The sequence below is a fragment of the Muntiacus reevesi genome, chromosome 7 (genome assembly GCF_963930625.1).
Source record: "Muntiacus reevesi chromosome 7, mMunRee1.1, whole genome shotgun sequence".
Classification (NCBI taxonomy): Eukaryota; Metazoa; Chordata; class Mammalia; order Artiodactyla; family Cervidae; genus Muntiacus; species Muntiacus reevesi.
Genome location: NC_089255.1, coordinates 65,275,371 through 65,298,454, shown reverse-complemented (window position 1 = coordinate 65,298,454; position 23,084 = coordinate 65,275,371). Strand labels below are relative to the sequence as shown.

The 23,084-nt window shown below is 42.5% G+C and overlaps 1 protein-coding gene across 6 annotated transcripts in view; it reads right to left on the bottom strand.

Moving 5' to 3' along the window:
• Positions 1-6,217: 6,217 nt before the first annotated feature.
• FBXO34 (F-box protein 34) overlaps positions 6,218-23,084 on the bottom strand; it is a 70,372-nt gene continuing 53,505 nt past the window's right edge. For all 6 annotated transcript variants that reach the window (XM_065941104.1, XM_065941102.1, XM_065941103.1 and 3 more), the window contains one exon: positions 6,218-9,483. In XM_065941104.1, coding sequence (XP_065797176.1) covers positions 7,332-9,473 — 2,142 coding nt within the window. In that variant the 5' untranslated portion in view covers positions 9,474-9,483 and the 3' untranslated portion in view covers positions 6,218-7,331. The remainder of the gene's footprint in view (positions 9,484-23,084) is intronic.

Below are 23,084 nucleotides of genomic sequence, written 5' to 3'. Positions count from 1 at the left end.
AACTCTGGAGTATTTTATACAAACTGTAGGATTTTTTTTTTTTTAAGAATTTTTTGCCATGTTATGAAAAATGCCTGTTAATCCTTTTTTTAAAAAAGTATTTAGTGGTATTACAGTAATGGCCCATCTTCAGTAAGCTTGAAAATTAGTTGCATACTTGCTCTGAAGATGCATTTTTGTTTGGTAACTATCATTTGATGCAGATCACCAGCAGTGACTTTTGGTGTCTTGCAACAGCCCTTTAAGGAGGGAGGGAGGGAAGGATGGGGCCTCTGGGTTGCCCATATGGAATCTGCCTAAGATTTCTTCAGAACAAGAGAAAGGGAAATGTTAGAGGCGATCTGTCAAGCAGTGAGAACAGCAGAATCCTTCCCCTCTGTGTTTTGTTCTGCTTGAGTAACTGTAGTCTCTGCCAGGTGGGTAATCCGTACCTTTCAGGTTAGATTACTGTGGAGAGGGGCCATGTGCAAGGTGGATGGGGATACCAAGAGTGATGACTGCAAAAGAGCAAGAGCAGCTCAGACAAATGCTGAGGCACTGTTGCCGTGGTCATCCTACTCTTTTTTTACCTGCAGGAAGAGGCCAGCCAGCAGTAGAACAGGCAGGGAAATGGAAGGAATCCTGAATAGGGCATGTGCTTCCATGTCAGTCCTTCACCTCCCTGGGTAACAGTTGAAAACATCCTCCCATCTAATGGGTACACACAGATTCCCAGTCCTCAGACTTAGATCATGATTGAAGCAGGAGTCGGGTAGAAGCAGATGGAAAGAACTAGGATAAATTTGTCCTTAGTGGTTGGGAAGTCATTTGAAAATTGCTTCAACAGCATGCATTAGGAAATTTGAAACCAACTTTTGGGCAAGTTATCTGAACCCCAGCTGTGAAATACTCAAGAGAAGGCCACCAGTAGCGTCCTGTTCCAAGGATCTGGTGAGAAAGTATCCCCATAAAAAGGGTTCCCTGTCTGCTTAGAGTTCCAAAGATGAAGTGTCTTGCTTTTTTAACCAAAAAGGACCAGTGGGACCATCTTTTCTAGAAGAAAAGGGATGGTAAAACAGCAAGAGGTGCATCAGTGACTTTGTTGTTGTGTTTTGTAGGACGGAATGAGGTAATAGTCTGGTGGGGAGAAAACCTGATGGAAAATTCAATGGTCCCTTTAAAAAGTGAGAAATAGGCAGGGGGTATCTGACAGCACTAGGTAAGCTGAAAAGTGGGTGGGAGTCAGTAGGGTGGAAGCAGCTCAGTCATGAGGGCATATTAATACCTTCAGGTCCATATCAGCTTGTTCACCATCTCCCCCTTTGGGCATGGCTTTTTAGCATTTACTTTATGACTTCAGAAGACACCTGGATTTTGAGGAAAGGGCTCTCCTGCCCTTCCCAGAAACTTATTTCCCTAAATTTAAAACATTATGAGGAAGACATTTGTAGAGCATAAGCAAGTAGATGGCTCTTGATTTTAACAACAGAGGGGCAAGTGGTTTGGAAGGTAGTAAATGGGGGAGACACATCTCCTAACCACAGGATGATTAATAATGATAGAAATGGTATATCTTCTGCATCAGTAATGTATTCAGTAATAGTTGCCATCAGAGTAGGAAGGACCATGTCTAGCACCCTGGACTTGCACCCTAATGGTGCACTTATTTTCTGGCTTAGGGATACTGGTACTGGCTTACGTTGGAAGTTCTGCTGCACTGATGGCCTTGGAGAAAAAGTCTGCTGAGGCCTGGAATGCTCTTGACCAAGACCTTTAGTGCCCAAAACATACGTGCATTAATGTTTTAGAAACACCTTATAGCAGTGCTATCCAGTGTAATATTTATTGTAGCCCACATATGTGGTTCTAAACTTTCTGGTAGTCTCATTAAAAAGGTAAGAAGAAATTGGTAAAATGTATAATACAGTTTAATTCAAGATACCCCCAAATACTATTTCATCTAATTAGCGTGAAAAATATTAAAACAGGGGCGGTTGGGGGGAGGCTGTAGGAGGGTTCATTTGTATTCTTGCCCTGGGCCACGAAAGCTGGGGAGGGCTTACCCCTTTATTTACACTTAAACCCTCCTTGAATTCACTTTTTTCTGGGGTGTGTCCACAGTCCTGCTGAGAAGGTATGTAATAAAGAGCCTCAGCAGAGCAACATTGGAAGCCTGAAGGGAGACTACTGACCTGGGAAAAGATGGGGTGAGAGGTGCCAGCTTAGACACCAGGGCAGCCAGAGCACTGTCTCTGCTTAGAAGAATCAGTCCAGGCTGGGGTGGAAGGATTGTTTGTGGCAGGCCACACACCCTGCAGCAGAATCGTGCCTGGCTACCCATACAGGAGACTTGGTGAGGAAGAGCAGAGGTTGTCAATGGCTCTGTCCCAGAAAAGAGTCCCATCCATCCCTGCCTTCCCACTGGGCTGCAAATATGCAGTTACACAGAAGGGCCGTTTCCCCTCCTAATGCATAGGGCACTAACAGATACAACTTTGCTCTGCATTTTACTGATTGGCAAATAGTCGATTTTGAATCTGGTTTTGAATCTTCTATCAACTTCTTCATACTACTTAATAGACATCTAAAAATACCAGTTAGTAAAGCAGTTTTATTCTCTGATGGAGGTGGTAGGGGAGGTGGACATAAAGGAGGGAAATAATTAAAATAGCACAAATGATTCTGCCGAAGTTAATTAGGAGACATGATCTGCTCATCACTCAGCAAGCACAAGTCCGTTTACAGGACTTGCACATTTCCCACCACTGTGCCTAGTATGTATCCTTTTCTACTGGTGGGAGATGGACGTGCAGGACTTCATTTCAGTTGTACGCCATTTTCTCCATAAATGCTGACTTCTGAACCTAATCCCTGCTGGGTTTTGTCATTCCAAAGAGAAAAGCAAAACATTTAAGTAGAGGTTTCTAATTTTAAACTTTTATAGACTTAAAAGAATCTTAATCCGAAAAGAATTTGAGACAATAGGTCCCAAAACTAGTTTGTTCTGAGGTCTGTTCTCTACTAAGTGAAGAGGAGATGAGGGACCCTTGAGAGGGGAACGTTTTACTTTGCATTTCAATCAGAGGAGCACCGCGTCTCACCAGGGTTGTTGTAGCAGAGGAGATGGACATCTCTCTGCCCCCACTCCCTTCCCAACTGCTGATTTTAGTGGCTCTGCTCCTTAAAGATTATGTATGTATGTATTAGTCACTTCAGTCGTGTGTGGCTTTTTGCAACCCCATGGACTTTTCTGCCCAGCTTTTCTGTCTATGGAATTCTCCAGGCAAGACTGGAGTGGGTTGCCATTCCCTTCTCTAGGGGATCTTCCCACCCCAGGGATCAAACCCAGGTCTCCTACATTGCAGGCAGATTCTTTACCATCTGAGATACTGAATAATACCAGGTCAAGCAAACCACCTAGAATAGGTGTTACTGCTTAACTGGGTTTTGCTTAAACCAGTTAGATGTATATACACTGGAAGTCCCCCAAGGGTTCATAACCACAGTGATGTTTGCTCTTCCCATGAGGTTATGCAGATACCAACTATGGCCACACGCTTCAGTGCATGTCATAGAAGGGACTGCACATTTCCCATGAAGGTCCTTTCACCAGTCACGGAGATTGCAGCACTAGCTTGTCTGAACCCAAAGCGACACCCGGGATAGAAACTGTCAGATTCCCTAAGTGCCGGTTGCTGTGCATGGCAGAGAACGCCTTTATATAAACAAAGCATGGTGCCTGACAGTAAGGGCAGGTAATGCCAGCTCTGGTTACTGGTGCAGTCTGTGGTACAGCAGGGTTTTGGCACAGATGGGCTTTAGTCTTTTTGAGGTAGGCTGTGGGAGGTAGAGGAAGAATAGCCAGTCTGCTGAGTAAAGAAGGAATAGAGGCTATTAAAGCAGTGGGGGGAAAAAATGCCCCGGAAGACCCACGTAATAAAAAATCTGAGGCCAGTTCATAAAGTTTGGCAGGGAGGCCCTGACAAGTCCAAGTTAGAAGGGTGGTTGGACAGAGTCCAGGAAGGGAACTCCAAGATCAAGCTTAACTATCAACTCACAACCTTCTGCAGTCGGGAAGCCCAAAGGAACCCGCTGCCAGGGAAAACATGACAAGGCCCAGATCATACCAAACACAGCTGACAGCACCCAGCAAGACTGCAAGGGCTGCTACGGAAGCGACCCTAACCAAGAAAGCTCCCTGGGACCAGCTGTGGCCAGAGGAAAAGATCCTCCCAGGTCCCTTCATCCCTCTTCATGTTTCTTATACCAGGAGTTACAGCAGAGCGCAGTCAGAACCGGCCAGCACCCCTCACATCGGCGTGACGGCTGTAAACACTTTATGGCATGTGCGTGTCCTGGGTGTGCAGCCCAGAGGGGTGGCCTGGCCCGGCCGCCCTCCGTGAGCCCTGAGTGGGGTTGCCGAGCAAGGTCCAGGCACACAAGAGGCAGCAGAGAGGAACTACCAGGCGAACCAGCTGGGCAGGGCAGGGCAGGTGGGGGCTGCCGAGGAGACGCCGCCTGTGCAGTTGGCAGTGTGTTAGGGCAGGGAATGTGCTCAGTTGTGAATGAGCCTTCTACGAGGCCATATTAATGCCAGAGGCATTTTGACAAGGCGTGAAAAAAAATGTTTCAACCTTGGCCCTTTTGCCCTTTCCTTTCTGGATTTTCTTTCAAACGGTGACGTGAGGGGTAGGAGAGAGCTGCTAGGCCAAGTATTTCAGACCCTCTGTAGAAGCAAAAGCTGAAGGGGTAAGTGTTCTTTATTTGGGTCCCCACGGGGGTGGAGTTCAGGTGAGCGTAGGGTCCTCACGCCCACATTACTTCTTTTCGTATGAGTCTAGGATTCTACAGTCAGGCAGGGAGCACTGCAGTGCTGCAGAAGTGAGAAGTGAACTGGTTTCCCCAGCTTGGCACTAGGGGGCTCTGAACACAGCATCTTTCTCCTAAGGGGAAAAGCTACACTTGTCTAGAAACGAAGACCAGGGAGGAGGCGCCCTCTGACGCCACCTGCCAAAGTTCTCTTACCATTCACACAGTCCTGGGAACTGGGTCTTGCATTGGGTTCAAATGGGGTCATCAGTGATTTCTGAGGACCCCAAGAATTGCATGCCAAGATGGGGTTGGGCCGCCTTGTCTTCTGCTCTTTGTCAGTCCAGGCCCTCACACTCACAGCTTTGTGTCCCATGTGAAACCAGATCCAGGATGGCTGACCTGGGAGAAGCACCCTGGGCACATGTAGAACCAGGCACCAGTAACAGTGAAAGCTGACTCACTCTAGGCACTTTCTGCACACCGAGCTGTATGAAGTCCTGCGAGTGCACACCTCCTTTACCCCTGAGTCAGGAGTGAAACCGACCTATCACATCAGGGAGGTACCGAGACAGCCGCTGCAGAGCAAACACAGGGGAGGACAATGAGTACCGGAAACTTCAGCCTTGGGGATGGACAGCATTCGCCCTCACGTCGGCTGAGGTGAGTCACGAGGAAGGACACGGACATCCTGAGGGGGACGTCAGCCTCCTCAGCCTCGTCTGGTCCTGTCGGAGGTATCATGATGTGCCTGCTTGCTCGGCATCCAGAGACACTTCCTAGTTTTAGTTTCCCCTTTTCAGGGAGGAGCAGCTACTGCCTAAGGGTAAGGGCAGAAAGAAGCCGCTCTGTGGCCACACCACCTCCGCCACAGGTGAACCTGACTCCCTCGACTCCAGCCTTGCCCCACTGCTTGGCAGTCCTGGCCAAAGCTTCACTCCACCTTCACATGCTTCTCCCACGGAACCCCCGGTCTTCAACCATCATTGCCATCAGCACCGCCCCCGGAACACTCACCAGGGCCTCCTGACAGCCAGGAGCTGATGCGGCTGCAAGGCTGTGTTGGTGGCTACTCAATTCAAGCCAACCTAGCTTGCAGGTCCTCCACAGCAGCTTTCTGGGGCCAGATACTTTCCAGCCCCACCAAGCATTACATGAACACAGGTCTGAATATATCCTCACTGACTTCAAAACAGTTAACTCATCATGCATAGATAATAATGCCTCATCCAACAGGAAATAAAGGCAGTCCTGGGCAGATGAAAGCAAAATAAGTGTTAAAGGTCTGTAAAAATGTAAGCTCACATTGTGACGATGGCCTCTTTCCAGTGGTAGAATTCTCTTTCCCCCTCCCAACAACTCAATTTTTTAAACAAAGTCTTAGGACTCAGTTTATAATCTCTCTAGTATTACCTCAAAAAAGAAAACAAATCTGCAAAACTCAAGTTCCACTTAAGATGCATGTTTTTATTGAAGTTAAAAAAAATTTGTAACCAGACAGAAAGAATAAAATAGACAAAAATGTTATAATCTGACTATATAATATTCTCTCATTCTTGGTGAATCACTAAAATATAACAAAGGATTGTTCTCTATGCTAATTTTTAAGGTTGTCCAGTTAAACCATTATTTGGTATCCTTTCAACAGGTTAACCTCTTAACTATTTAGAGTTTCTTCTCAGAAACATTCATATATTATACAGAAAACATTCATAGTTTATTTGGGAAACATTCATATTTTATACAGGATGTACAAATTTGAGATGAGACCCCCCCCAACCCCAAAAAAACCAAAACAACCCACACGATTGTAGCTGCAACGCTATCCTAGCTGCATTGTGGTGATTATGTTCAGTCAGCGTCCACTATTTACAACTGAATTTTAATGGTGTTATTTACAGAGGGGCCAAAGCACTCATCTAAAGCAAAGGCGCGCGGGTTGAATGTGCACTTTCATAGCCCTAGGAAAACACAACCATTATATACACTGTAAACACCACAGGCCATGAAATCCGTCTCCACTCACAAACATCAACCTCACAGATCAAGCATACAAGGTCTAAGTAAGGTGCCTGACTTTTCCTTTGTAAGCATACTTTTCATCCAAGAGTACTGCTATTCTTTTCATAGGACACTATTCACTTATTTCAAATACGGGGCCAGTGCTCGAAACATTCCCGGAACCCCTTTTCGGGGACTGCCTGCATAGTCTGTGATGAACTCTGCTGAACGTTCTTGATGGTGGCAAGTCTTCATCCTCAAGGATTTGATTTGGGAAAACAGGCACAGTTATTCACAGCCAGGTGAATCAAACGGTGGGATACAACCCTGAATCAAACGTGAGGCACCACTATAAAATGATGAGACCAGTTTTCTTATACAGATCATAAATTCAGAGATTTAAGACGCCTGAGCAATGGCGGTCCTGATGGAGTAGCAGAGATTCTCCCGGAGTGATGGCTGAGAGGCAACACTCACTGAAATGGTGTGTCTAGCCAGTGTCTGCAGTTTCTGAAACTGGTCTGTTGCCTCGCACACACACTTTAGTACTCCTCCTCAGCTTCAGTGCCCTTTGCCTTCTTATGGATTGCCCGGTTAAAGCTGTGGCAGGCAGGGACCCAGTGATTGTCGTGGAGCCCCAGCTTACAGCCGGGGAAGCCCTTCTGAGACCGGTGGCAGCACATCCAGTAGCCCGGGCCGTAGGGCAGCGCCTGGCAGTAGGGCTTGGGGTGCCACCGGCACAGAGACACGTCCCCTCTCACGTACTTCTTCTTGCACTGCTTGCACGGGTCCTCTCTGTAGCGTGGATCCCGCACCCAGCGAGAGTCTGCCGGCCTGATATTGTAATATTCAATGATGAACTTGAAATAGCAGCAGGTACATTTAAGAGCCACTAAACTCTTAGTAGGAAGTAACCTGAAGATTTTCACCATGATGTGGTGGGGCAGAAAAGCCATATACTGCTGAGGCTCTAAAAGCTGTTGAATTTTAAACCTGGTCTCCAGAAAGTCATGTGACACCTGCTTCTTCCAGCTGGATGCCTCAAGCATTGGTAATGTACTCTCCACAGGAGAAGCCAGTGGGACAAATGAATCAACTGAGGCACTTTTTCCCTCAGATGCACTGTCACCTTCAGCAACCTCTTCAAGCTGACTGGCCTCAGAAGACTCTTCTGTTGTGGCTTCATTTGACTGGGAATGGTCTGACTGGTGCTGACCAGATGGCAAAAAAAACAACATCCCTGGAAGTGGGTCTTCACAAGACTCTGAACTGGAAGGCTGGTCTTTCTCCACCTTGGACACAGTGATACTAATGCACAAAGATTCTTTTTTGCGCTGATCAGGATTTTGGTTAGCAAGTGGCACAAGCTCTTCACTAATGCCATCAACAGCATCTGTGGGCAATTCAATGGCTTGGGGACAGGTGCGAGAAGGAAAAGGTGGCCCAACAAGTTCCTCTGTCATTTCCACATCATGCCTGTTGCTGCTTTTCATGGCAGTCTGTTGATCTGGCTCTAATTCTGCACTGTCCGTGTGCAAACTCAGGCCTGCCGGCAACGAGGGACAGCCTCGAGGTGCACCGTCCCAGGCCTGGTCCCCCTGAGGAGAACAACGGTCAGCTCTTAAGGGGCTGCAGCCCACAGATACAGACCCTGCAGTTTTCACCTGAGTGTCAGGAACCTCCAAGGCGCCTTTCTCTGCTTTGCTTTCCTCAGCCTGGGTGCCATTCACAAGCAACACGCGGCCCACGTTGCGGCGAAAGCTGTTATTCCTCGAGAGGCTCCCGGGCTCCCGCTGGCTCTGCCGCTTCAGGCACTCGGACTCCAGCCTGGCTACCATGTCGAGGACACGGACGGGCTCGCTCTGTGGTTCACCAACCTCAGGATTTCTCCTTTCTGCAGGTTCTTCACATGCTCCTGGGGCGGACAAAGGCTCGGGGGCTGGAGGTCCACCTCTGGATTGCCCGGAAAACCGCACCACAGCCGGTGAGTGAGTGCAGTTTTTCGCACAACTGGCGAGCAGAGCGCTGGCTCTTTGCTCAAGGAAGGCCACCATCTGGATGACCGACAGAGGCCTCCCGGCATACGTGCCGTCCCCGCCGTCACTCACGTAATGCACAGAACAGTGCTCGATGCCACATGCAAAAGGCTCAGGCTGGTAGCATCTGCTGTTGACCTCCTTCATCCTTTCTAACTGTATCTTGGCTTTTTTAAGATCCCCTGATTTTTTCCTTCTTTTAGTAGCTCTCCCATCAATATCCCAGGAGCTTTTTATTTTCATAGATCCTATTCTATTACTGCACTGGTGGGCTGCAAAGAATGCTATCTTTTCCTTGGTATTTCCTGGTTTCACAACAGCCCAGATATCGAGTGGCCCTTCCCCTTCTTCACCCTGGTGGATTGTTGCAGATGGTGCATTCTTCTTGGTTTTAACATTCAAGCTGCTCTCTTCAGGACTCTTCCCACTCATACTGCACAGAACATTTGGAGAAAGGATTCCCAAAGGCTTTCGAGATGATGCTTTACCAAGAGAGGCTGAAGGAAAGACACTTGATTTCATACAGCTAGCTTTGCATTCTTCATCGCTGATAGCCCGTTGGTGGCTCATAGGAGTTCTCAGAGTGTCCGTGCCGATTTCCAGAGGTTGCCCTTCCTTCTGGAATTTCCAGTATGGCTTAAGGTGCATAACAGAGGTTCTACAAGAAGGAAATACACATTTGATTAAAAGTCTGATTTTATTTTTAGAAAAGTTTTTTTTTTTTTTAACTTATACTCACATGGTTCTAGCAAGTAATAGAAACATTATCTTTCAGTTTCACTAAATCTCTACCAATTCTCATTTCCACTAGTTTTTCATATACAAATCAAGAACAACAAAAGCAAAAACAACTATATCCCTGGTTTACATGCTGGAAAATAAATTTCAGACTGAGTGACTAGACTAAAGGAATTTCAGGCTGGCATTAATTAACATTCTATACATAAAATTAGTACTTTAAATGTAAAAAAATTCAAACTTACTAAAGACACTTAAGTATCAGTATAAGACACAGTATAGAAGAAACCATAAACCACAGTATAAAAGAAATCCATCCAAAATCCCTGGCATATTAACGCTTTTCTTAGTCACCATAACTAGCATTTTATTGATTGCAAAACAGTGTATCAGAACTGTTATATTGCTTTCTAACCTATTGTTACTGTTGAGTATTTTGACATCTATAACAAACAATCTATCTGTATAAGCTCTTAACTGTCAAATTTTCTGCAAATAAAATACAAAGTCCACAATCTTCATTAATTCACTGGTTCAGGAAAAAAGTTCCTGCTTTGTTCCCTGGCCAGGGATGGAGATGGGAACCTTTTTATAAATCACAAAGATAATTACATTTAGAGATACATGTTCTAGTCCTTGTCATATCACTAATGGCTGGACAGGGTGATTTTACCTTGGGTAAGTCACTTCCTCTCTGGTTCTGAGTTGAAATGCTAACTTGAGGGGTTGGGATACTAGTCTAGTCAAAGCTATGGTTTTTCCAGTAGTCATGTACGGATGTTAGGGTTGGACTCTAAAGAAAGCTGAGCGCCAAAGAATTGATGCTTTTGAACTGTGGTGTTGGAGAAGACTCTTGAGAGTGCCTTGGACTCCAAGGAGATCCAACCACTGCGTCCTAAAGGAAATCAGTCCTGAATATTCATTGGAAGGACTGATGCTGAAGCTGAAACTCCAATACTCTGGCTACCTGATGCAAAGAACTGACTCATTGGAAAAGACCCTGATGCTGGGAAAGATTGAAGGCAGGAGGAGAAGAGGACGACAGAGGATGAGATGGTTGGATGGCATCACTGACTCAATGGACATGAGTTTGAGTAAGCTCCAGGAGCTGGGGACGGACAGGGAAGCCTGGCGTGCTGCAGTCAATGGGGTTACAAAGAGTTGGACACAACTGAGCAACTGAACTGGGATACTAGATTATTTAATGATTTTTGTTAGTTTGTATGTCAAGATATCCCACTGCTACACAGAACACCATGGATTGAGAAAAGCAAGTCTTGTCGGGATGCCTGGTCTCCCATAAAATAAACCTACAGCCCAAAATGAACACCGCAGTCACAGATTGGTGGGAGTGAAGCAAGGGCTTTCACAGGTCTAAGCATGTGGGCTCTAAACCCACTCTTGTTCCTAGAGATGCAGTCTAAGCCACACACATGGGGTAGTCCGTCACATCCCTTTCTCATTTGCTCCGTAACAGTTACCCAGGGCCTGCACAGGCAGCCTTCATAGTGATTGCTTTCAGATAGCAGTGTTATCCATCAAGAATGAAAGTGATCATCCAGAACATATTTACTTTTCATTTCAAATTTAATTCCTAGAGTCCAGTCTCAGCTAAAAGAAGAAATATGGATATGAGTATCTTCAAGCTAGGTAAAGAGAAACCTTACTTTTAAGGCACACAAAGTAAAGACACCCTGAAATAGATCAGGTTGGTTTGCTTCTGATCTTTGGCAATTACAGTCTGCATTTGTTGAGACCACCTCCTTGTGTGCACTGAAGCATTTTTAACAGCTTTATATTTTATAGAATACAGAATCATTAGATTCTATAAGTCAGTTTTACAAGGAGTTACCCAAAATTCCTTAAGAAGACGATAAAGATATATATGAATAAAATGAATATAAGAGGCCTCTCTTATATTCCTAGTGCCCTCTCTCTGTGTCAACAATTTTCTGGTTTTTCATATCTCTTCAATCCCTTCCATGTAAAATATAAGAAATTGAGGTGTTGAAAAATCCAATTAATTCGCACATAATGATCTCATTACAGAATGCTTGTGAATAAATTTAAACTTCAGCAATGTGTGCCATTCTGCACTGCACATTATGTTCTCTTCGCCTTCCTCCCCCACACAGTATTTTAGGTGCTATTATTGATAGACAGCGATATTTGGAATAAACTAATGTGATTACAGAAGGCTTTTGTTTGTGTATATTAACCTGCAAAGTCAGCTCAACTAACACATTATTAATAGACAAGGTTTTAGTAGGATTAAAGTAGGAGATGATCCCACCGAACAGGAGTGAGAGAAGGTCCAACAGTGAAGGAAAAAAGCCAGTAGGTCATTCGATGCAACCAGGGTGACTGCTGAGAGTAAATGGTGATTCTGTGGGACCCCCAAAGGAAGCAGAACCTTTAGGCACAGGCTGGAATCCTCCACTGGTTGAAGGATGGCTGAGGTATTAACCGTTTGCCCTTCCTTTGCTGGGCTTGGAGGCCCTGAGACAGTAAAATGCTGGCAAGACTCAGAGAAACTTGCAAAAATTGAGAGTTTGGGTTGAAGTCAGTGTTGAAGCACGAGGATGATAGAGGGCATCTACTGCAAAAATCCGTAAAATAAAAATTTTACATCTTTGAGCGATTACGTCAGACAGTGGCATTTTGCCCACCCCATCTCACTCTCTTAAATACAGACAGGCACTGCAGGAAGCTCCAGTCAGATTTCCATGGTTGCCAATCTCTTCATACAACAGTATTTTAAAAGTTCACCACAATAAACTCCTGATTCCTTGCAATTAAATAAAATGTGGGTTATAGCACCTACCCACACATGAGTGTTTGTTAAATGCTCAGAAATGTCCTTGAAAAAAATTAAGATCCCTGTGCCCGCTGAATCAGAATTTCTGGGATTGGGCCAAGAATCTGTTTTTAACCTTAGATTTAATTTGAAAGAGAATTTAAAGGTCGGTCATGTGTTCGATGCAAGAGTGTCAGTGGGGTTCTGGTTGGGGCTGGGGGGCTGGGGTCTGGGCTACTGACAGGCGTGAGGTGGAACTGCCCAACACCATTCAGTCCACACTGAAGCATCTACTCTGACAGATGGGTAAAGACAGACTCATCTTTTTATTTTTTATTCTCTTTAAAATATACATACAAAAGTCAATGGCCATTTTATTGCCAAATTTCTGTCCAACTCCAACTCTTCAGTTTCTTTGCACTGAGGAGTTTTCTTTGCTTTCCCAGCTCTCTTCTTTTCTTCTCCAGCCTTTAAACACTATGTATTCCTCAGAGTTCTCTCTCTAGACCATTATTACTCTTAAGCTATATATCTAAATGACCTCACAGTTTTAATGAGCACAGACTCATGGCGCTCCAGTGGTATGCTCTCCCAAGCTTCATATGCTATGACATGCCTGACAGACATACTCACCTGGATGTCAAAAAGAATCCAAAAAATCAAAGCAACTACTTAATGACATCACCAAGTACCTAGTCAACCACTCCAGAAGAGTCGAAAATCACTTCGACTCCTTCTCCCATCACTAAAGCTAAAAATGGCTTCCTCTTCTTGTTCATTCCTAGTTTTAGCTGCCATATTTTCTCTCTACAGTGCTGTTAGCTAAAAGCCTAACCCCCTGAATCAATGAGATGCGAGGTCATGGAGCCCACTCCTGCCTTGCCCTTTCATAATTCAAACTTCGGAAACTTGTTCACAGACCATTAACACAGGACCACGTAGATGAAAGCCAAATGTATCACCTAAGATACAAATTTTAAGGTAGGCAGAGTCATAAAACTAAGGAAACAGCTTCAAACTTTTTTCATACTAACTACCACCCATTTCTTTCTATCCATTTATTATCCAAAATTTATTAATAAACACTCTGGGCTGGAATTTAGTGGTGCAATTATGAATAAGACACAGTTACTGCCCTTGGTTGGTTTAGTCACTGAGTCATGTCCAACTCTTGCGACCCCTTGTACGGGGGCCCACCGGGCTCCTCTGCCCATGGGATTCTCCAGGCAAGAACACTGGAGTGGGTTGCTGTTTCCTTCTCCAGGGGACCTTCCTGACCCAGGGATGGAACGCGGGTTTAAGGAGACAGTCAAATCAAATAGGCAATTACAATATAGAGTGTGTATGTGTTATAAGGGGCGGTACAGGTGCTGTGAGGGTCCCTGAGGGCAGAAGGCGGAGGGAGAGGACAAAGGAGGAAGGAGTGTGTGAACGGAGGAGAGGGACCGTCAGTACCAAGTTCAGTCTTGAGGGCACACAAACAGGTCAGAAAAGCCGTGAAGGAAGATAAAGTCCTAGGAGTTCACAAGTTAGATGACGCTTTTGGGGAAACTGAGGCAGCTGAGAAATAATCAGCATCCCAGCTAAGCCGAAGAGACAGAAGTAAATGGATCAGAAACGAAAAACAGGTACCATTTTATTTAGCGACTGATTATAAATGGAGGTTGAGGGAGGGTGTCAAGGATGGCTCCTCATGGCTATAGCAACCTGATGAAGAGTGGCACCTTTTAGTGAGACAGCAACAAAAGCAGGTGAGCTGTTAGTATGCAGCAGGAAAAAGGTAAGTTCAGTTTTAAGAAATGATGCATGCAAGTCTGACCAAGAGAAACAAGAGGGAAGGAACAAGACAGTTGCGACAGAAATTCAACGAGTTTTCTGGACAGAGATTATGATGTCTTTTTCCAGAATTTTCACGAGTATATACTGCATATATTACTATTATAATCAGAAAAAATGCACATAAAAGTAAAGAGCAATCACACACCCTACAGCAAAGCCATAAAAAGAATTCTTTTCAGGGGACTTCCCTGGCTGTCCAATGGCTAGGACTCTGTGTTCTCACTTCTGAGGGGCTGGGGTTCAATCCCTGGTCAGGGAACTAAGATCTAACAAGCCAAGCTGTGCAGCAGAAAAAAAAAAAAAAGTCCAGTTAGTGATGGCGATCCCCTGGTGCTCTGCTGTGAGGAATTGCAGCAGAGGAACAGAGGAGAGTCAGAAATTCATGGAGTGAATGGCAGGTGAAAAAGTGAATGTAACTCTCTCATGAAGTCTGGCTGTAAATGATCTTTGTACACAACTGTTACCGTAAGTCCTTTCCAGGAATAAAGTGAGATATAACAATGAATCAGTTAAAACTTGAACAACTTTCCTCCTCCAGTAAAGGCCAAAATCTTGCTTTCAAGTAATTCCAGAATTCTTTATCAATTCAATTTCTGATTTCAGCTCAAAAAAGCTGGAAAAAACTCTAACCCAAACTGTACAATCTGAAAATGAAGCCATGGAAGAGAATTTAACTTTGCTTGGGGGGTGGGGGGGAACCGTCTAGACAAATGTTAGAGTCTAAAGAATCACACTAACTCTAGTCTACAGAGAAGTGAACTTGATCATAAGGAAATCAAATGGCAATATGGGAGTAGAGTGAGGGGAAAGGAAGGAGATTTCCTGACATCAAAGGCCTGTTTTCTAACTTGTCGCTCTTAGTCTGTGGCCTTGCCTACCTAAACAGGTTGGAAGATAAGGCGTTTCCTGTTTCTTTCTACTTTATTCAAGTTTCAGGAATGCTAATTCCAAAGAGGAGTCATTTATCCGTATAATAGGAGCTCCTCTTTATTTACAAAAGACTAGAGGAATAAAAAAGTGTTTTCCTTTAGAGAAAGAAAAAAAGTAGAGAGTAAATAAATCACTGTTTCTTTAAAAATGTAAATGCTTCCAGAGAACATCTTATAATGATGGCCTTCTTCACTGGACCATTACAGAAAGGATTAGCAGCTTCAGCAAAGTACTAAATGACTTTTGAAGGCCCACAGGTAGATAGCAGTAGAATTAAGATCAGAATTAGATAAGTCTCTTGGATCTATATTTTCTTTGCACAAAAATAAAAAATTAAAATCCTAGGTTCAATTATGACACAAATAAAATTAAATAATCTGCATCTATTCAAAGATCAGGAAGCAACAGTTACAATAGGACATGGAACAACAGACTGGTTCCAAATAGGAAAAGGAGTAGGTCAAGGCTGTATATTGTCACCCTGCTTATTTAACTTATATGCAGAGTACATCATGAGAAACGCTTGGCTGGAAGAAGCACAAGCTGGAATCAAGATTACCGGGAGAAATATCAATAACCTCAGATATGCAGACGACACCACCCTTATGGCAGAAAGTGAAGAGGAAATAAAAAGCCTCTTGATCAAAGTGAAGGAGGAGAGTGAAAAAAGTTGGCTTAAAGCTCAACATTCAGAAAACTAAGATCATGGCATCTGGTTCCATCACTTCATGGAAAATAGATGGGGAAACAGTGGAAACAGTGAGAGACTTTATTTTTGGGGGCTCCAAAATAGCTGCAGATGGTGACTGCAGCCATGAAATTAAAAGACGCTTACTTCTTGGAAGGAAAGTTATGACCAACCTAGATAGCATATTTAAAAGCAGAGACATTACTTTGCTAACAAAAGTCTGTCTAGTCAAGGCTATGCTTTTTCCAGTAGTTGTGTATGAATGTGAGAGTTGGATGGTGAAGAAAGCTGAGCGCCGAAGAACTGATGCTTTTGAACTGTGGTGTTGGAGAAGACTCTTGAGAGTCCCTTGGACTGCGAGGATATCCAACCAGTCCATCCTAAAGAAGATCAGTCCTGGGTGTTCATTGGAAGGTCTGATGCTGAAGCTGAAACTCCAATACTTTGGCCACCGGATGTGAAGAGCTGAGTCATTGGAAAAGACCCTGATGCTGGGAGGGATTGGGGGCAGGAGGAAAAGGGGACGACAGAGGATGAGATGATTGGATGGCATCACCGACTCAATGGACTTGGGTTTGGGTGGACTCCGGGAGTTGGTGATGGACAGGGAGGCCTGGCGTGCTGCGATTCATGGGGTAGCAAAGAGTCGGACACGACTGAGCAACTGAACTGAACTGAACTGATTCAAAGATCTATTGAAAGAGCTTCTATCTTTCAAATTGGAATCAGTTTTTTTTTTTTAAGTGCCACATAAAACTTCTACTCAGAACTGTGATGATTTAAGCAGATGTGTCATAAGAAGCCACACTAACCTACAAGTATGTAGAACTGCTTCTATGGCTATTACAGCAGAAAAAAATGCCAAGATCAGGAGGGTGTGAATACAGGCAGAGACATTTTTTAAAAAAAAGACTCCCACTAACCTCTAAGCATTGACAGAATGCATCCAACTCTCAGTGTATCTTAACAACAAAACAGAACAAGCTCTAAGCCAGAGAAGACCATATTTCTCAAACTGAGCTCCAAAATATTTGGGACTGGCTTTTTTTCAGGAGGGTGTTCACTCCTTTTTTAAAAGTAATACTGCCTAGAGTCACTTCATGGGAACTTTGAACTTCTCTCGGAAGGACTGAATGGTTACTAGTGTATAATTTAATGGAAAAATCCTTTACTGTCTTTTAATATTATACTTATTTTTCCTATTTCCAATATTTCTTACAGAAAACAAAGGAAGACTTCTATTCTTTTACATAATAAATTGTTACTTCTTTGAATCTGCTGGTGCTTTTTTAAAATTTTGAAACCAATCATTCTTCCATACCTATTTTATGTGAATTTATATTTTTAAACCAACAGCAATTTTTTACATCATTTGCATATGCCATATATTCAAAGAAATAATCAGAGCTTTAACATATGTGCTATTTGATTAAAATGTAACTTGGACATAAAGATGTCATCTTCTTTAGGGAATAAATGTTAGAGAGTCTAAGGCCAGTCATGACCACAGTTTAAAAACCCATTAGGTGCCAAATAACATTTCATAGGAAAACAAATCAGAACAGAACTAGTTCTCAGGGGTAAATGCAGCACCCACACTGAGCTTGTCTGCAGCGTCCTCACCACTCCATCCTGAGCCAGGCAACCTAACAGCCCACTGGGCACAGCTGGCCCATTAACACTGCTATAAACAACTAAGTTTTATTTTCAATTTTTATTAAAGTACAGCTGATCTACAGCATTGCTTTAGTTCTACTGTACAGCAAAGTATACCAGTTATACATATACATGTATCTACTCTTTTAGGTTCTTCTCCCATATAGGTCATTACAGAGCATTAAGAAGAGGTTCCTGTGTTATATAGTAGGTCCTTATTAGTTACCTATTTCTATATACTAAACCACTAAATTTAAAAATGGTTTATCCCTCAGGAAGGAGGAAAAATGTAGAAATTCAGGATAACAAATATTAAAGCATCAAGAAAAACAGTTTGCTTCCATTATCAATGAAGACAAATGTAAGATTCTTGTCAGCAATCCTGGGTGGAGGTGGAAGCAGGGAGGGGATTACTTGACCTGCAGTGTTCATCAAAGAAAGAAGCCCAAATCTCAGTCCTGCCCAGCTGTTTTAGTAATTCTTCTACCACATCCCTGTATAATTTGTTGAATCAAGACTGCAGTAGCAGTCAAGGTGTTAAGGTGGTCAAGGTGTTAAGAATTACCACGTGTAAAGAAATGAAGTTTATGATCAATAGAAAACAGAGAAAGTTGCTTTGGGGCTGTTATTGGAGCTTACCATAGCCGGTTTAAATACTGAAGTGAAAAATCAGTATTTTTCCTAAAGGGGAAACGTGAGAAATGTACACTACAGAAAGCCAATTGTCAGGCACTGAGGAGACCAAACTGTTGTGTTACAACAAAAATCACACACTGGGTTTATGCAGTTGTATAACACATCTCATATAAAACTTTTCTTTGAGTACACAAAATAATCATGTTTACATTTAGCTACCTTCCAAAGGCCTGGAAGTAGCTAATGATCAACCAAACAGTATCAGAGTAACTTGTAATCCTACTAGCCAACACTAAAGGTGGGCAGAGGGGAGAAGAGAAAAAAAATATTATTACAGAAAATCTAAACTAAGAAACTCCAGTACTCTTGCCTGGAAAATCCCATGGACAGAGGAGCCTGGTAGGCTGCAGCCCATGGGGTTGCTAGGAGCGACTTCACTTTCACTATTCACTTTCATGCATTGGAGAAGAAAATGGCAACCCACTCCAGTGTTCTTGCCTGGAGAATCCCAGGGACGGGGGAGCCTGGTGGGTTGCTGTCTGTGGGGTCGCACAGAGTCAGACACGACTGAAGCGACTTAGCAGCAGCGGCAGCAAACTAAGAAAACACCTATGGCAATTCAGCACAAAATCTGACCCCAGTGGCTCAACAGTAAAGAATCCACCTGCAGTGAAGGAGCCTCTGTTCCAATCCCTGGGTCGGGAAGATTCCCCGGAGGAGGGCATGGGAACCCACTCCAGTATTCTTGCCTGGAGAATCCCATGGACAGAGAAGCCTGATGGGCTACAGTCCACAGGGTCACAAAGAGTTGGATATGACTGAAGCGATTGAGCACACACAAAATCAAGAAAACCTACTGCAATTCAGCAGAAAATCTTAAAAAGAGAAAATAGCAATAGGCAGAAATCACTGGCAGGTCTTGTTTAGTGAAAGAAGTTCCATTATTTTCTATATACCAAGGTCAGCCAGCAAAAATAACATTGTGCTGTGAAATTTTTAAACCTAGCTACTCTCTATGCAAAGGTACTTTCTTTGACCTTCCTCAAAAAGCAGCTTTGGACCTGTTCATACAACTGAGCAAAGGATAAGTTCATATAGAATTCGATCTAGGGAAATCTGTGGATATAATTTCACTAAGATATAAGTTCCCAAGGACAGGGACCCTTGTCTACCTGGTATACCACTATTGCCCTAGAATTTTACTCAAAAAATGTTCATTGAATTTGAATGAATGATGTATTCTACATTATACAGCCTCAATCTGGAAACCAGAGTGAGAATGTAACATCCGTCCCTACTGCACAAGCACCTCAACTGGATGGCTATAGCCTGTTGGATTCAACAAGGTATTTAGTGGCCAGAAGAATGTGTGGCAAGTGTCTCAGAAAACAAAACTGCTATTTGTTAAAATGATTTATTATACTATTATTTTCTAAAGAGTTACCTAAAAATTAACTTACTAAAGATCCATCTGGAATACTATTGAAAAAATCAGGTTTTTTTCCCCACTGCAGATATATATGAAAAATAAATTCAATCACACTTATCAGCTATGATTAGAAAGGGAATTCAGCTCACCTGAGGAGCACTGAGCTTGACAAGATGTGAAGGGAGTAAAGAAGAAAGTCAGTAAGAATGTATTAGAGGAAATGCATTAGTTATCTAATGCATTAGTTATCTGGTCACTTTTGGACTCACTGAAGAAAATCTCTCCTATTAACCCCACCACAGATGCTCTCATGAACTTCTTTGTGAGTTGCTCAGACCACCAGGCCTTAGATCACTCACTCTCCAGTTCACTAGTTTCAGCTTCTTGCTTTAAATGAAATACGAAGGACATGACTGGGTTTTTCTAAACAAATTAATTCTTTTCATAAGCAAACAAAAATACTCATATAATACATATTAATAGGAATATCTGGAAGGTCATCAAATATATCAAGTGAGCCCCACAAGCCAGTGAATAATACTCAAATGTAAAAATGCAGGTTAAGAAACAGGAGTTACTGTAAACTACAAAACTCAACAAAATCAGATCACCTTCCAAGCCTCCCTTCTACAATTTTACAAAAAAAAATGCACAATTTTGAAACCAAGGTCTTCAGTAAGTAATCCCACAGTTAACTACACTAAGCAGACATATCTTTGACTCAGAAATGATTTTTAATCAATCATATTTTTTGCCTAGAAATGATTTTTTAAAAATTAATTGCATAAGTTCATTAAAAGAAATGACTTACATAAGCAAATAAGACTTTAAAACAATTAATAATATACAAGTAGGCAAGTACACACTAATTACAAGGCATATTTATCCCTAATAATTATTTCTTGCTAGGAAATAACCACCAGTAAGCAATCTAAGACAGTTTCATAACTGGATGAACTAGGTGGGTCTGAAGTCATCCTGAAGTAATCAGCTACCCTACACATCATATAGAACATCTCAACACCAAATCACGTACTATATATTAATCACTGCTACAAAGTCAGAGAAATAGAATATTAATTCAAAATAAAATGCCTAATTCATTAAATGCGTTAAGTAAAATTTTATTTCCTGACGGGTTTTGATTCAAAATAAACAGAAGGAACGATAGATATCACCATTTCCCCAATTTTACTGAATTAATGGATCTAGGCAACGATCATCAGTAGCTGCTAACATCACAAAACTGAAACAGCACCAGACATTACATACTCCTGATGGAAAAAAGACACTTAAAAAAAATTCAGTTCTATTCTGGCCAATCCTTTAACACTAGTCTCAGAGGAAATACAGGAGACAGAAAAAATTAATATGTATGTGTGCATGTATGTATGTAATTTTAAGTCCTCATCCCTTAGATATACATCCTAAAATCTTTTAAGCTTAAATGATACATTTTCAAAACAAAATGGGGGACGGAATTCCCTGGTGGTCTGGTGGTTAAGACTTTGACTTCCAATGCAGGGGGTGCGGAGCCAAAAAAAGAGAACCAAAACACAAACACAGAAGCAATATTATAACAAATTCAATAGAGACTTTAAAAATGGTCCACAATCAAAAAAAAGGGGGGGGGGAGGGGGGAGAGAAGTGGTTCAGAGTACAGATCAAGCAAGATTGGCAATTAGAGGACAAATTATTGAAGCTGAGCAATAGCAAAGTGGGGTTTATCATTCTATTGTTTCTATATTTGTTCAGTTCAGTCACTCAGTCATGTCTGACTCTTTGCAACCCCATGGACTGCAGCACGCCAGGCTTCCCTGTCGATCACTAACTCCCGGAGCTTACTCAAACTCATGTCCATTGAGTTGGTGATGCCATCCAACCACCTCTGTATTTGTTACCTAACTAAATTTTCTCAGAATTACTGGTTTTTTAAAAGGAGAAATAAATAAATGGAAGCATCTGAAAATGATGTATGGCTGAGTCCTGAAATGTCCATCATGCACACACAGTTGGACCTGCATACTCTCTGATTAGAGGGAGAAAACTGGAATTCACAGGTTCCCTGGTTAGGGAGCTCTGCAGGGATTATTGTTAAATCCGTCCCGGATAAGCCCCAGGCTGTTTGATGCAGTACTCCTTCCTGGTTCAGACCCAGGGCAGCAACCAACAGTTCTTCATGCCCTTTACTGAAAACTGAACAGGAAATAAACCAGAAGGCACAAAAAAGATGAGAAAAGGGAGACAAACACACAGGCAGTCAAATAAAAAAGAACTGAAAGGCAACAGTGGTCAAGACCAACCAACTCATTTCTCAAACAAATACAGCTGTCAGTCCCTCATTCTGTAACCTAAATGTGCAGCTTAATACCTGAATCTACCTTGCAAAAAATGCTCTTAACTTTCACAACTTTACAGAAAAATATAAATATTTAAATAAATACACATGAAATTTTGCTATTTAAAGATATCTTATTGCAAATTCTTTTCTAACAACAGTCACCCCCCACATTCACTCATGGGGAAGGGGGAAATTACAGTATTAATATTAAAATATTAATATTATTAATAATGTAACCATTGATATTTACTGAGTCCTTAAGCTGTACACTATGGAGTCTGATTATATATGTATATGTATTAATTTCATCTTCAGGACAATTTTATGAGATACATAAAATTACTATTATTATTTATTATTCCCATTTCACCAATGTGGAAGCGAACCATGTGGAAGCTGATCAACTAAGTATAACAAATACTAAGTGCTAGGTCATTTTTTTTTTTTTTTAGGCTTTGCCACGTGGCACGTGAGGATCTTAGTTCTCTGACCAGGGATCAAACCTGTGCCCTTTGCAGTGGAAGCACAAAGCCCTAACCACTGGACTGCGAGGGAATTCCTGCTGGGTCATTTTTAAAATGTGCTTCATAATATTTTATATGAAGCCATGTATGTGTATATACACATATATTTATATAACAATTAGTAAAACAATCAAATGATTTGTCTACAAATCACTAAATGGTCTGTACACAGGTTCCTAATTACAAGTACAGTGTATTTACAACTGTCACAGACCACAGTCACTTTAAGTTCATTTTAATAGAAATGTTTCTCTTGCCCAGGAAATAATCAAAGACCCAAAAATAACTGAACATACACAGATCCAAGCTGAACAAAAAGCCAAAGAAAAAGCATTACATATCATCCACTCCTTAAGAGTATATCCCTGTCTGAAATTTTATAAATCCCTCATTGGGTCAAGTACAAATCACTTTACACAAAGGAATTCTAAGAAAAATGCCAGAATTATTCTACAATAGCATCCTCGTCTCCCACATCTTCATCAATCTGGACTCCAAATACAGGGGCAAATAATGTTAAGGAACTCCTCTGAATGAAAACACCTGCCCTTCGGGGTTGTACCAGATCATTAACGGATCCATCTAACTTGCTAGGTGTGACACCCAGTTTGACAAGGCAACCTCCCCACTCAGGGGACTATTTCATAATCTTAGAAATAAGCCCCAAATTCCACCTTACCT